This window comes from Phoca vitulina, unplaced genomic scaffold (genome assembly GCF_004348235.1).
Source record: "Phoca vitulina isolate PV1807 unplaced genomic scaffold, GSC_HSeal_1.0 scaffold53, whole genome shotgun sequence".
Classification (NCBI taxonomy): Eukaryota; Metazoa; Chordata; class Mammalia; order Carnivora; family Phocidae; genus Phoca; species Phoca vitulina.
The window spans coordinates 5,388,651-5,403,488 of record NW_022589756.1 but is presented as its reverse complement, the minus strand read 5'-3'; the positions used below and the strand labels follow the sequence as shown (position 1 = coordinate 5,403,488).

Here is a 14,838-nt window from a genome sequence, read left to right as displayed (position 1 = left end):
ACACCTCATTTCTCTTGCTTTAAGATAGACTCAGTGAAATATTAATTATACTCCAAGGTTTATTATGCCACCTCTTCCTTCCAAGAGAGTAGCCCAGGTGCCAGGAGGGTCCAGCCTCCCCAAGGAAGCAGAGCACCTCCCTCTGGATCTTTAGGTGTTGGCCTCTGGCCTCTAGGGTACCCCTAGCTAGGTGTTGATGCCTGGGACAACCTGTGGCCCGTTCTCATCACACGCACAACTCTGACGTCAGCAGCGGCTCACGTGCCCCTAGACTGGCTGAGCAGTAAACCACTATATGATTACATTACAATTTGTTTATCCATTCTCCTGTTGGTGCCCGTTAGGCTATATCCAATGTGGGGATATTATGAATAAAGCTGTTATAAACACACACTAAACCACAACCACCACCATTACCACCCATAAAACACCTTTTAAGGGCTCCTCCATAACCTGGTTCAAAATAACCTTCATCCTTCATGATGTGGCTCCATCCTGCCTGGATTCAGACTGCTGAGGTGTCAATCCGGGCTCTGTCACTCCCTAGCCCTGTGGCTCGGGGCCAGGATCTCATTTCTCCGTGCTCACTTTGTTTTTTGTATAAACGTGGATAAAAGCATTACGCACCTTATCAGGTGACTGTGGACACTACACAGTGAATAAATAGAGATTCACTTAGTGTCTCATACAAACTAAGGGCTTGATAAATGCTAGCTTAGTATTATGTAGAACCACAGGAAATTGCTGATATTTGACTATTTGATACTGACCTCCAAAAACAGCAATTTTGTGGGGTTCAACCTAATATTAGGACTGCTCCCACCGCTCTCACTTCAGCCCTACTGCATTCACTTTGTGGGTTTCAAACACATTTCTCCACCATCATTCTTCCTTCTACACCTCTAAGTCTCAGGATGTCAAAATCATGCACAGATGACAGGGCTGGATGCTTTGCTACATGCCTCCTTACAACTCTTTGCTGGTGTAGCACCGACCATGCTGACATTAGTTGCCTTTTCTCTTGCTCATCTTCCTAACCAGACCAGCAGAGACTTCAGGTCACTACCCATGTCCTATCCTGTGAAACCCTTATAGAACATCTATTAACATCATACAGAACCTTAATATTCATAGAACACGTTTTGGGGAAATTCTTTAAAAAAAATTTTTTTTTATTTAAATTCAATGTAGTTAACATATATTTATTATTAGTTTGAGGCACAGAGTTTAGTGATTCATCAGTTGTATATAACACCCAGTGCTCATTACATCATGTGTCCTCCTTAATGCCCATCCCCCAGTTACCCCATCTCCCCTCACCTCCCCCCAGCAACCCTCAGTTTGTTCCCTAGAGTTAAGAGTCTCTTATAGTCTGCCTCCCTCTCTGTTTTTATCTTATTTTAATTTTCCTTCCCTTCCCCTATGTTCATCTATTTTGTTTCTTAAATTCCACATATGAGTGACATATGAGTGACATTCTCTGATTTCCCTAACACTAATGAATCCTGAAGTAATGGTGCTAAGTATGTAGTTTCCAAATATTTTGTTTTCCAGACCCACAAAAGTTCTGTCGAGCAAGAGTAAATTTTTTTTTTTTTTAAACAGAAATATGTTGTAGACCTTCTAGTACTTACATTCCTGAGATGACCTGTGTCGGAAGGTAAATCTTATATGGCAGCGAGTAACCTCTTCTATAGCGATGGATACCTGCATAATAATAAGGAACTTACAGTTGATATATCCACAGTATGTTGCACTCTTAGCTCATTTTACAGAGTTGGTTCATTTTTAGTATCTTATTACCGCACAGAGTGAGATTGAGAGTAAAGTTCCATTCAAAACAGATTGAGTTATTTTCAAAACCTAAAGAATCTCAAGAGAAATCATCTTTGCTGTTTATCATGGATTCTGAGGATGGCGATATTACAAGTTTCTAGTACTTTCTCAAGTATGAAAGAGGAAAGACTTCAGAGGAAAAAGATCAGGACTTTGGGGTCTATATAGGAGCTTCCAGACTGCAAGGTGTATTGTAAGTTGATTGACATGGTAATAATTAGGGTCCATAACAGAAGGAAAAGATAATATACTGGGGACAAGGAAGCTTTTTGTTGTTTCCATATATAGAGGGGACAAGGAAAACAGAAGTACATGGCAATGAAAAGAGCAGAGAATTTGTGGCAAATAGTTAAATAAATTATAGCATGACCATATAATGGAATATTATTCGAGTACCTAGAGACCCACTTCTGAAGAACTTTTAATGCCTTGAGATAAGTAGTTTTAAAAAGCACAACATAAACCTGTTATAAACAGCACATTCCAAAACATATGAAGTATATAAAATTGTGGAAAAATGGTTACTTCTGCATTGAGATATTAGTGCAATTTTTTTTTTTTTTTTGAGTTTTCTAGGGAGAGCTCATAAGACTTTGACAATCAGATTTGATTTTGACAATCAAGAAGTGGGCTCCAATTTAGGTTTGGATATTAAGCAGTTACAGGATCTTGGAAAGTCACCTGACCATTTTTGAGTCTTGGTTACCTAATCAGAAAGGGCATTACGACACTGTTTTAGCCACAGGGCTACTGAGCGACTCACAGGGGATGTCTTATCTAAAAAGCACTTGGAAATTTGTAATACACATATTTAAATTGAAAAGAGGCCCAGAAAACTTGGTCAGAGGCCAAGAAGAAAAAAAATGTTAGGCAACTGCTTGCAGAGTGTGAAAATTTCCATTTGGTTTTAGATCATCTTGGCAGCCTATTACATCATTACAACTACAAGCGTCTCTAGTCAAATTTCTACACATTTATCAATGAGAATGTTATTTAAGAATTCTGAGTTAAAGATAAATACTCTCATGCAGAATTGTATCAGTTCATTTCTTATAGGACACCACAGGCAACCGATCTATAACTTCAGGATAAAGAAGGAATGATTTGTGAGTAAAAAGAAGAAAGGAATCTAAACAAGGTTTAACATATGATGGAGATTACTTAATATATGATGGAGATTACAAATGGCGCATCTCACCTTGACAGTCTCATACCAACAGGGCTGCTTGACTTGGTAATAGACTACTGATTTGTACTCTGAAATGCCTTCATATCCAGCACCAGGATGAATTGCTTTCTTTGGATGGGAAGAAAAAATTAAAAGAGGATTTTTTAAATTGTTTTTTATTTTAATTCCACTATAGTTGACATACAGTGCTATATTAGTTTCTGATGTATAATACAGTGATTCAACAATTCTGTACATTACTCAGTGCTCATCGCAAGTGTGCTCTGAATCCTCATCCCCTATTTCACCCATCACCCCACCGACCTCCCCTGTTAACACACACACACACACACACACACACACACACACACACACACCACATCTTCTTTATCCATTCATCAGTCGATGGACACTGGGCTGTTTCCATAACTTGGCTATTGTAAATAATGCCGCTATAAACAAAGCGGTGCACGTATCCTTTTGAGTTACTGTTTTTGTATTTTGAGGGTAAATACTTAGAGGGGATGATTTCATCTAGAAAAATAAGAGAACTGCACACGCCATGCATGAGACCTCCACTCTCCATGCGGCCAGCATGTGTCCCACACTGGCACACATCCACCAATCACATCTGGAGGCTGAAGAGTGGGGTTAAGAATGAGTTTCCACTCCTTTCTTTGAGGGTCTAAGTGTGTAACTGTGGTAGTCACTAAGGGACCCAGCACCATCCTACCCCTTTTGGGTTGCAGTTGCCTGATTACTAAAACAAAACCTAAAGACCAGTGGGATGTTTAACAGCTCTCTACAGGGTGTGTCTCCTCTGGTTCTGCGGACTTGGTACAGGAAGGGGGCCCTGCAGCACCTTCTGGGCATCCGCACTACTTCGCTCCAGCCCCACAGGGACCTACCTCGCTTGAAAGTGGCAAATAACTTGCCAATGATATAGAACTTCTGGATCAGAAGCATACACATGAAATCACTAGCAGCTGGAGATACTTCTTAGAACGGGAGAAATAATGAAAATAAGAGTCTAAATGAGTTTCTTAGTAAACTTGGTAATTGCTAATCACAAATCTAACAGGTTTCATCCTTTTTTCTTATGAAAAAAACAAATGCACACGAATGTGGAGAGCAAGTCGCCTCAGACCAAAGTCCCCTGTTGGAAAGAAGCGTGTGATGGCAGCAGGATTTCTGGGCAGCCCCACCTACCTCCAGGAGCTTGCCCTCCTCATCGTACACAGACATGGTCACCTCCACGTTCTTTGGCGTCTTCTTTTTCCCTTTGTCAAACTCCCCGTGGATCAAAGTGACATAAATATCATTGCGCACGTCCCCTGCAATAGGACAACCCATCCTGTGAGTGGTACTGAGAGAAGTCATTTTGAATGTTCAGGATGTAATAAGATATAACATGTAGATAAAATATGAAATGATCTGACTTGGGGCACCCGGGTGGCTCAGTCGGTGAAGCATCTGCCTTAGGCTCGGGTCATGATCTCGGCGTCCTGGGATCGAGTCCCACGTTGGGCTCCCTGCTCCGTGGGAAGTCTGCTTCTCCCTCTGCCCCTCCCCCCACCATTTGTGCTCTCTCTCGCTCACTCTCTCTCTCTCTCTCTCAAATAAATAAATAAAATCTTAACAACACCAAAAGAAATGCTCTGACTTTATAGGGAGCTATTCATACAGCAGAAGTTTTTATATGTATTGTCCTCTTTAGCTTCCCTCAGCCTATCTTTCCATACATACCAAAGTGTCTCTGAAATGCAGTGTTTTAAAATGAACTCTTTTCAATAGTAATCCTTTGTTCTGTTTATTAATAACTGCTTTCTAATAATAAGTACACAATGTATTTTATTAGGTTACAGTAGCAGATTTTTTTTAATAATGCCTTGGAGGGTGGTATCTTAACACATCTGAAAATAACAAAAGCTAATGTTTATTGGGTGCTTCCTCCATGCTAGGCACTGTTCAACGTGTCTTACAGGTAATCATTACGTTTATTTAAATCAGCTTAATTGTTTTTACCACTATCAGAATCATTTCCCCTTGTCATATTCTTGGTTGTCCAGCACAAAATTTTAAAAATTAATTAGCAAATGAATAGCCCCCACAGTGAAGAAAAAAAGTAAATGTTAGTAAGATGCTTAAACAAAACCTAGAATGAATGAAAGGCATGCCAAGTTCCTGGCCAGGAAGTCTCGGTATTATAAAAAGGACTCCAAAATCTATTCTATATTAAACTGCTTCCCAATGTAAAAAAATAAAACCTTCTAGCACTATAAGAACACAGGGATGCACAGTTAGAGCACTTTTCATTTTCATCACTCATCTGCTTAGAAAAAAAATTAAGGTCTTGCCCACAGTTGGTTAAGGTGAAGCAAAAGGGACCTTTCATACAACACAGTTTGAAATCTTAATTGACATACGCTTTGTCAATAGAGAAATGGAAAATTTGTGTTAAAAGCCTTATCTGACAAAGCAACTTCACTGGTAATATTTGTCCCACAGTATTAAGAATGTAAGCAAAAATTTATCTATAAGGATATTCATTGTGGTGTTGTTTACAAAAGTGAAAACTTGGAAAATCCTCAATTTCCAACAATAGGCAGCAGTCTGAATACGGTACAATCAGATGAGATAATATTCACTTATTCATTTAAAAAACTGACTGAGCACCTACTCTGTACCAAGCACTGTGCCAGGTGTTTGGGAGACAATGGTGAGCCGTGCACCAGCCTCGCTCTCATACAGCCTACGGTCTAGTGGAGGAGAGAAGCATTAGCAGATAATCACAGGACAAAATGCATCATTACAAATGAAGGAAAAGGTCAGGCTCTGTGAAGGCATAACACTAAGTCCCAACTGTGTCTGGAGGGTGTGAGTAAGAATTAACCAGTTAAAGAGAGCAGAGAGATCCATTCAGGTAGGAATAGTAGCTACTGAAGTCCCAAGGCAGGAAGTGGTTGGATCTACGGTAATGGAGTTCAAAGGAGCGGTCTTGAGGCTACGGACACGGAGTTAGAAGCAACTGACACACAGAGGCAAAGTGAGTGGATGAGATCACACAGGAAGAGAATACAGGCATGAGAAGGAAAAGAGGCCTGTTACGGACTGAACTGTTCCCCCTAAAGTCATATGCCGAAGCCCTCACCCCTAATACCTCCAAATGCGACTGTATTTGGAGACGGGCCGCTTAAACAGGTGACTAAGGTAAAATGAGGTCATATAGTGGGCACTAATCCAATAAAACTTGGAAAATCCTTACAAGAAGAGAGTAGACCCAGGGGTGACCATGTGAGGACATAGCAAGAAGACGGCCATCTCCTAGCCAAGAAGGGAGGCTCGGAAGAAACCAGCCCCGCTGACATCTCAGACATCCGGCCTCCAGAAGTGTGAGAAAATAAATGTCTGTTGCTGAAGCTGCCTAGCATGTGGTACTTTATCAGGGCAGCCCGAGCAAACTAACAGAGGACATAAGGACCAGACACTGGGGAACTCTTAACATTTAAAGGCAAGGTCGAAGGTGACATGGTGGCAAAGGGGAATGGAGACAAAGAGAAGAGCGCAGGTCCCTGATGATGAGGGAAGACCGGTTCCACAAGGGGTGGTCAACAACGCCACGTGCTGCCAAGGGAAGCCGAGACAATCTTTAGGCTAAAAAATATCCACTGGACTTAGTGACATTACACTCTAGGGGGACTCTAGTGACACCATTCTGGACAGGACAGATGGTGACTGACAGATGCAGAAAGAGAGACAGAGAATACGTTATGCGATGGCTTCTGAGATTCTGGATGTGCAGACGGGGGCAGACAGCAGGAGCACCTGGGCTAGAGGGGAAAGTCAGGCTGAGGGAAGGGCTTCAGATGTCTCCGGAATCCGTTCAAATGGTGATGAGGAGCAAGAAGGTAAGGAACTTTGGTCTGAACCTCTTATTTCTAAAACCTGGCTGATCACCAGAATCACTGGGGGAGCCCTGGTCTTACAAACTGAATCGGAGTCTCTGGAACACTGTGGGAACCTGTATTTTAATGTTTCTGAGCTGATCCAAAGACCAGCATTTGGGAGCCATTGTCTGAGATGACTTTCCAAGCCTATGACAGCTCTGGCGGTCCGGGAGGCAATCCTATTGACTAGGAAGATCGGAAAGAATCTTCTAGCCAGACTGCAAAGAGAAATTTCACTTTGCCCGAAAAAAATAAACTTCTCCATTTTATTGTTTCAGATTTCATTCTTCCTGTAGTAATAATACTGCCGTCAGTTATAGGAATATTACCGATGCTTATTTTTTTAAACAAGAAGACAGACACTTTCACAGAATAAAGATGAAGACACATTGGGCTGAGTGAGTCCAAAAGGGATAACATCAGCAGATGAAGAACCACTTTCTTTCACGAGAAAAGAAAAAGATGGTCCCCATTTTACAGATAGCTCTTCTTCCCATTCATCCTTTTTAATGCCTGCTACATGCAGACGATGTGTGTGGCAACACATTATTACTGCTCCTTAATCTCTGGAAGGAGGAATTAGAGGTTGTGTTACTTTAAAAGAACCCCAATTTTTATGCAGTAGACAACAGCATGGTTTTCTAAAATTTTTCTAGCATGCCAAAGGTTACTTATTTATATATTCTATCTACCTATCTATAAAATATGTAATATCATCTTTTAATATTTGTAACACATACGCTCCATGTAATACATATATATATCTTATATAAAGTTCCTTGAGATGATTTCCTTTTATTACTATAAAGATTAAGAAATCAAACTGGGGGGCACCTGGGTGGCTCAGATGGTTAAGCGTCTGCCTTCGGCTCAGGTCATGACCCCAGGGTGCTGGGATCGAGCCCCGCATTGGGCTCCTGGCTCAGCGGGGAGCCTGCTTCTCCCTCTGCCTCTGCCCCTCCCCCTGCTCGTGCTCTCTCTATCTCTGTGTCTCAAATGAATAAATAAAATCTTAAAAAAAAAAAAGAAAAAAGAAAGCAAATGGGTTAAGTCAGCGAAATCAAGAGAACACATATGCAGATCACCAACATATGGTGCCAAAAAAGACAAAACAAGTAAGAAAACCATAGAATGTTTACATTCTTGTCACCACATGTATGGGGAGAGCCAAGCACACAGTCGCAGTTCAAGCAAATGGGGCAAAGGTTCTGGCGGACACTGTGCTGAGCAGGGACCTCGCTGGAGCTTCCTGGCCAGCAGCCCCCAACGCTGGTGATGTCATCCTGAGAAAGGGACATGCAACAAGGCAAATCACTCTTGGGGCACAAAACCTGTGCTACCATTAGCGACCCTTAATGGATAATGTAGGGAAGAATTTCAGAGGGGCTCGTGCAGAGCAGAAAGGAAGAGTGTGACAAGGAAACTCTGAGTTACATGTAGAAGCATCATCTTGGGCTCATGCATTGGGTACTGCAACCCTCCTGGAGTCTCCCACTGTCTCGATACCACAGATGTGAGTCACTAAAGACCACAGAGGTTCTTGCATTGCCTCAACCGTCCCGTTAGAAGTAACTGCTGCATGGAAGGAAGAACTAAAGGATGCATAACAGGTGAACCATGTAAAAGCTTTTACCTGGAAGTATTATTTCAGGAAAGCCCATTTTTCGGGCGATTGCAGTTGATCTATCCACCAGGTGTGAAAAATTCTTCTGAACCTGTGAGAGGTCACCTGGCAAAAGCTTCAAAGATACCCAAAGTCCTTTAAAGAAATAAAGGATGAAGTTTTAGTTCTCTTTATGATCTATACCATAAACACACAGGGAAACGCTGAAAAAAAATATGCATTGTATTAACATACAGATACTTTATTATAAAAATGTAACTTCTCCCCCAGTTAACTTATAATTTTCATGACACTCCTATCAAAATCACAACAAGACTTCCTTGAGAATTTGACAGGGGTGTGAACAGATGTTTACTTTGGGGGGAAAAAAACACGAGTAAAGACAGCCCTTATCAGATACCAAAATATTGTAGAGCTGTAATGAAATGTTGTATTAGTGGTAGAAAAGATACATATAAATCAATGGAAACAATTAGATTAAGTACTATAATATATAGCAATTTAATATATAGTAAAGACGCATAACAAATCCTGAAAAAAGAAACAACAATTTCATAAATGTGCTGGAATAATTTTCTTGCTACTTAAAAGAGAATCAAATTTCTCACCTCACGTTTTCATTAAAATAAATTCCTAATATAATAAAGAAATAAAATGAACCTTTTTCCTAAGTTTAGAGACAAATGAAGAAATCACACACAAAAAGAATTTTCTAGGGGCATCTGGGTGGCTCAGTCAGTTAAGCGTCCAACTCTTGATTTTGGCTCAGGTCATGATCCCAGGGTCCTGGGATCAAGTCCCATATGGGGCTCCACACTCAGCAGGGAGTCTGCTTGAGGATTCTCTCCCTCTCCCTCTGCCCCTTCCCACACTTGTGTGCATGTGCATGTGCATGCTCTCTCTAAAATAAATAAATAAATCTTAAAAAAAGAATTATCTATACATAAATGGAAAGTTTTGATATTTATAAAGAAGTGAAAGGCAGGCTACAAATGCTGAAATACCTATAAGAAATTACAAGAAAAACATCAAATAAATGGAACGTGTATACACAATTCACAAAGAAGTACACGAAGCTGGTAAATATTTGACAAATCAAAAATTGAAAAATACATGTCCTATATAAGACATTGTTATCTTCATAATAACTGAGAAGGAAAGCTTTAGAAAAACTCACGAATGCATAGGAAGGGTAGGTAATTCACCACCAAGTAGTTTTTTAAATTTAAAAAAAATTGTTTTTTTTAAAGATTTTATTTATTTGACAGAGAGAGATACAGTGAGAGAGGGAACACAAGCAGGGGGAGTGGGAGAGGGAGAAGCAGGCTTCCCGCTGAGCAGGGAGCCCGATGCAGGGCTCGATCCCAGGACCCTGAGATCACGACCTGAGCCGAAGGCAGACGCTTAACGACTGAGCCACCCAGGCGCCCCTCAAGTAGTTTTTTTTAAAACTGCAAGAGAACTATGGAAGTCTACTTTTCACCTTTCAAATAGGTAACAAATTTTTTTAAGATTTTTTTTTTTTAAGAGAGAATGACCACAGGACTAGCAGGGAACGGGCGAGGGGGAGAATCCTAAGCAGACTCCATACCCAACATGGAGCCTGACACCTGGCTGGATCTCACAACCCTGAGATCATGACCTGAGCCAAAATCAACTTAACCAACTGAGCCACCCAGGTGCCCAACAAACAGTTAAAGATTTTTAACTATCAGCTTGCCAACCAGGCACCGTGGTAATCAGCACCCACTGGCAGAAGTCGATGGAAAGCAATCTGGTAATATGTGTTATCTCTGAGTTTGAGCTTGTTCCCATCATCTGCCCTAGGAGTCCTATTTCTGGGAATTTTCTTGGGGAGGCAATCCTAAATATGGAAAAAGCTTCATGTATAAAAGTAGTCACAGCAGTTATTGAAATTTATAATGGTTACAAAATAGAAAACACACTTAAGTGTTTCCCTAGGGGGATGAAATTTTCTTAAATCCAAGCAATGGAGTATCATGTAGCCAGCCACCGAAAAATATTTGTAATGAGCATAAAAACATTTGGAAAGTACTTGCTTCATTAAGCAGCAAGAAAGCAAATATTTTTTTTTCATTTTTGTTTGGGGAAAAAAAAAGAAATTACATATACACAGCAATTTATTTAGTATAAGGATTTTCCACTCTAATAAATCATACCCTAGGCTAGGAGTTCTAAAACAACAGAAATGTATTTCAGATTCCTTAATGATTCCTCACATGTCTTTCCTACCCAGAACAACTGTGAATATATGGAAAATGGAATATGCTGAAAATAATGTGTTTCCTGATTGCCTCCACGTCAGTAGAAGATCGTTACAGGGTGGTTAAAAAGAAAAAAAAAAGTGACCCAATCTTCAAAATTATCCCCAAATCATCACCATCATGGTATGTGAATTTTAAAATTTTAACTAGTTTTTAAAATATTATTTGAATCTACAATGCAGTTTCAATGAATGGAATTTCTTAGTTAAAACTGTCAACAGAACGATATATGGAAGCACTAAAAACAACTCAAAATGTTTTGCTAGCTAGCCCGTTATTTCTTATTAATATCTGTTCAGGGGCGCCTGGGTGGCTCAGTTGGTTTAAGCATCTGCCTTTAGCTCAGGTCGTGATCCCACATCCATCGGGCTCCCTGCTCAGTAGGGGGTCTGCTTCTCCCTCCCTCCCCCGGCTTGAGCTCGCGCTCTCTCCCTCTCTCTCCCTCAAATAAATAAATCAAATCTTAAAAAAAATTAATATCTGTTCATTTGTATTACTTTGGTCTCTTTCCTCTTAATTTTACTTAATATAAGGGGAGACAAAACTGAAAAAGGACTCATGGGATAAAAATTTGTTCCACAGAATTTACAAAATACAGCTGTGATCCAATTCAGTGCTGAGTGCAGCCTCCGCACTCTTCAGTGTAAAATGCCTTCAGCAGGAAACTGAGGTGAGCAATCCCCAGCAGGGTCTGCTCTGCATCAAAGATAGGGAAAAGGGCCAGAGTCCAAGGACCCAGTTCCAATGCCACCCCCCCAAGCCCCCTCCCAGCTTAGTACGCAGGGCTGTGTACCTTGTCCTTTGTGATTCACTTCCTTCGCTGCTATCACTTTATTCAAGACTGAAGTGAGTGGCTCATTCTCCCCAATCACATGGGATGTTATCAGGGGCGACATGATTAGCTGTCTCTGCCGGATATAGGTTTCCATTGCAATTCTGGGGAAATCAGAAATGAGAGGTAAGGAAAAAAGAGGAAGTTTCTATAGCACAGCTTCAGACAGGGTGGGTTCTATGGGAATAATCTGGAAATCTAAACACTAGACCCACCTCATGAGAGGACTCTCCTTTTCCTTTATTTTTCCATGGGGTGCCTATCTTGGTCATTTCCAAGATGAATTTGGTGTCTAAGATAGACAACACCCCCGTGGAAAAAGGAAAAAACAAACCTCCTAAGAACAAACAAAACTGATGGCCAAATGTTAACAAAACCAGAGGCAAGGCCTAATGCTCTTTCTGAGGTGGGACAGGCTGACATAATGGAAGTGAAGCCGCAGGAGGGATGGGACAGGTGATCTGGCCTCCAGTCCTGGTTCTACCTGACATAAGCCCAGGCCTCAGTATCCTCATCTGTCTGCTGGGCCTAGATCAGATGCCTTCAAAGGCCTCCATCTGGCACCAACACTTGACGCACAGACGAGAGCGGCATGCACGCAGGAGCTTCTGGAGGGCGTTCTTAGATTCTCATGCGACGGCAAACTCTCTTTAGAGCGACGATGGCACAGCCACCGGCAAACAAGCTTCACCTTCATGATCCCACAGGCTGAGATCCAAGACCCAAACACAGCCCCTGCCGACAGCACGAGCACTCTCAGGAACTACGGATCAGCCTGGTGCAGGCCGGCAGTCTCCCTCTCTGCTGTGGTTTTGTTCTCTTGCCCGTGACGCAGGCCAGCTTTCTCTGCAGGCTTCTGATCTCGACCCTGATAGTAGCAGGGAGACGTACTACCATGTCTCGGTCAAACCAAATACCAAATATGGCTGGGATCTGAGTGGCTCTCTTCAAAGGACTCTCGCTTAGATGGACTAGCAGAATCCATCCAGGAGACTCTCCTCATATAATACGCTGTAAAGCTCATTGATGAGGTAAGCTATGAAAGCATTTGCCATAAATCTTAGGAGTTAACAGCCAGACACTGTGATTTGCATCATGAATGCTTTACAGAGTGTTGTTGGCTGCACAGCGAGTGGTAATCAAATTAGGGCCGGGCTCCTTGGAAACTCAAAGCGCGTATTATTATACAGTGAAGGCGATCTCAGGGCTCACTGTTCAACATGGCTGCGCGATGGGAGCTGGTTCAGAAATCAGGCAGGGGGGCACAAAATCAAAGGAAGAAACCCACCTCAGTAGTGAAACAGACAGAGTAACTTTCACATCCATGCATGCTGCTCCTATTATGTATATACACATATAATATGCATATATACATAATGCACATATAATAGTGATAAATAACATTATACGTATATATAATAGGAACATCCATTTCACTAAAGACGTGAAAGTTCTTTATGTTTATAATATATATATTTTAATATATCTAAATATATATTCATATTTATTCTATATATATTATTTATTTAATATTTACTCATTAATGCTTAAGATATAGTCATATATTTAATATATTGATACATTTAACTTAATGTAGTAATAAAATATTATAGTTATTATATCTATTACACTTAATACATTTAACATGCTTGAATGGGTATGTATACATTTATATTGGGATCAGCATTCATGAAATTGAGTCACTTCATAATTCAAATTAGCATTAAGCTACATAAAATATTTACCTCACCACATTCTGGTAGGGTCAGTATATAGGTGGTAGGATACTAGATAAGCGCATTTAAAAATTATTAATAGCCTCTGGATGAAGGAAGGAAGTACTACTTAGCAAGAGCTATTTGCACTGTTATATTTAGAAAATGGTCTACGGTAGTGGGATTTAAACTGAAAGAGAAAGATTTTTACACTTTAAATAAAATTAGATATAATACATATTTTTTGTACAAAATATAATACAGAGTTAAACAAAAATGAGGCAAAATCACCTTTGGTTACATCAACAGAAGTAATCACTGTTAATTATGGAGTATATTCTCCAAAATATCTAAATTTTGAGGCTTCCAATGCACTGTAACAATTTATATTCTTATAAGTACTGTATATTTCCTCCTACCCAGCCAAACTCTGGATATTGTATATATTTTTAAAACTCGGTCAAACCAAATGCCAAACCTCCTTGTTTAATTTGCATTGCATTGATTCTCAATGAATTTTATAGGCCATTTCTTTCTGTGTATGTGTGCATGCTTGTGTGTGTGTATATACACACATATAGTATTTTCTGTTCATATCTTTATGAATTTCTATTAATTATATAGTAACAATATTCATCCTTTTTTCATACACATTGCAAAGATTTTACTAAATTTTATTCTGTACCTAAGTTATTTAATATTTTTGTGTGGTTTAACCTGTCAATTTTTCTTTTTCGGTCAGATCTTTGCAGTCTGAGTCAGCAAGGCCTCCCACATACCACTATTCCATAAAACTTCTTTTTTCCTGTAGTATTTTAAGATTTTAGTTCTTACACTTACACATTTAATCACCCGGAATTTCCAGGGGCACACGATGTGCGACAAGGCTCTAACTTAGGTTTTGTAAGTGGGTAGCTAATTGTGTCAAACAACTCATCTCCGCGTAGCTGCTATTTCTCCACTGATTTGCGCTATGATTGTTTAAAAATCATATATTAATTCCAGCATCCTTGGGCTGGTTTCCAGAATTCTCAGCGGTTGTACTGATCCGCTGTGGCAGCTGCAGGCTGCCTGAGACAGTCACCTTCCCTACCTGACACGATCGCCCTGTTAGGACCCCGTTCCAGCATCGTCCGCCGCCTCCCCGAGGCCACCCCCACCCGCGCTCGGGGTAAGGCGAGCACAACTGCTAGAGCCATGATGTTCACACATACGCTTCTTCAGAGCCCTGTGGGTTCACATCTGCTGGCCCACGACTCCCCAGGCACCCACGCGGGGCTCCAGCTCCTGAAGCTCAGTGGGGAGGCCTTAGCGGAACGTTTCAGGGAATCCTCCCGTGTCATCCCAGGCTGGCTTTCCCTCCGCCAGCAGGAGCCCAGGCATCACTGGTTCAAACCTCCTAAACGCCTTCTACTCAAAGCGTGGTCTCCG

General features: G+C 40.9%; 1 protein-coding gene across 2 annotated transcripts in view; it reads right to left on the bottom strand.

The window, feature by feature from the left end:
- Positions 1 to 14,838, bottom strand: part of DOCK5 (dedicator of cytokinesis 5) — a 153,881-nt gene that overhangs the window by 92,659 nt on the left and 46,384 nt on the right. For both annotated transcript variants that reach the window (XM_032389069.1, XM_032389068.1), the window contains exons 11-15: positions 11,654 to 11,796; positions 8,585 to 8,710; positions 4,214 to 4,338; positions 3,035 to 3,133; positions 1,635 to 1,707 (exon numbers count right to left, since the gene is read on the bottom strand). In XM_032389069.1, coding sequence (XP_032244960.1) covers positions 1,635 to 1,707; positions 3,035 to 3,133; positions 4,214 to 4,338; positions 8,585 to 8,710; positions 11,654 to 11,796 — 566 coding nt within the window. The remainder of the gene's footprint in view (positions 1 to 1,634; positions 1,708 to 3,034; positions 3,134 to 4,213; positions 4,339 to 8,584; positions 8,711 to 11,653; positions 11,797 to 14,838) is intronic.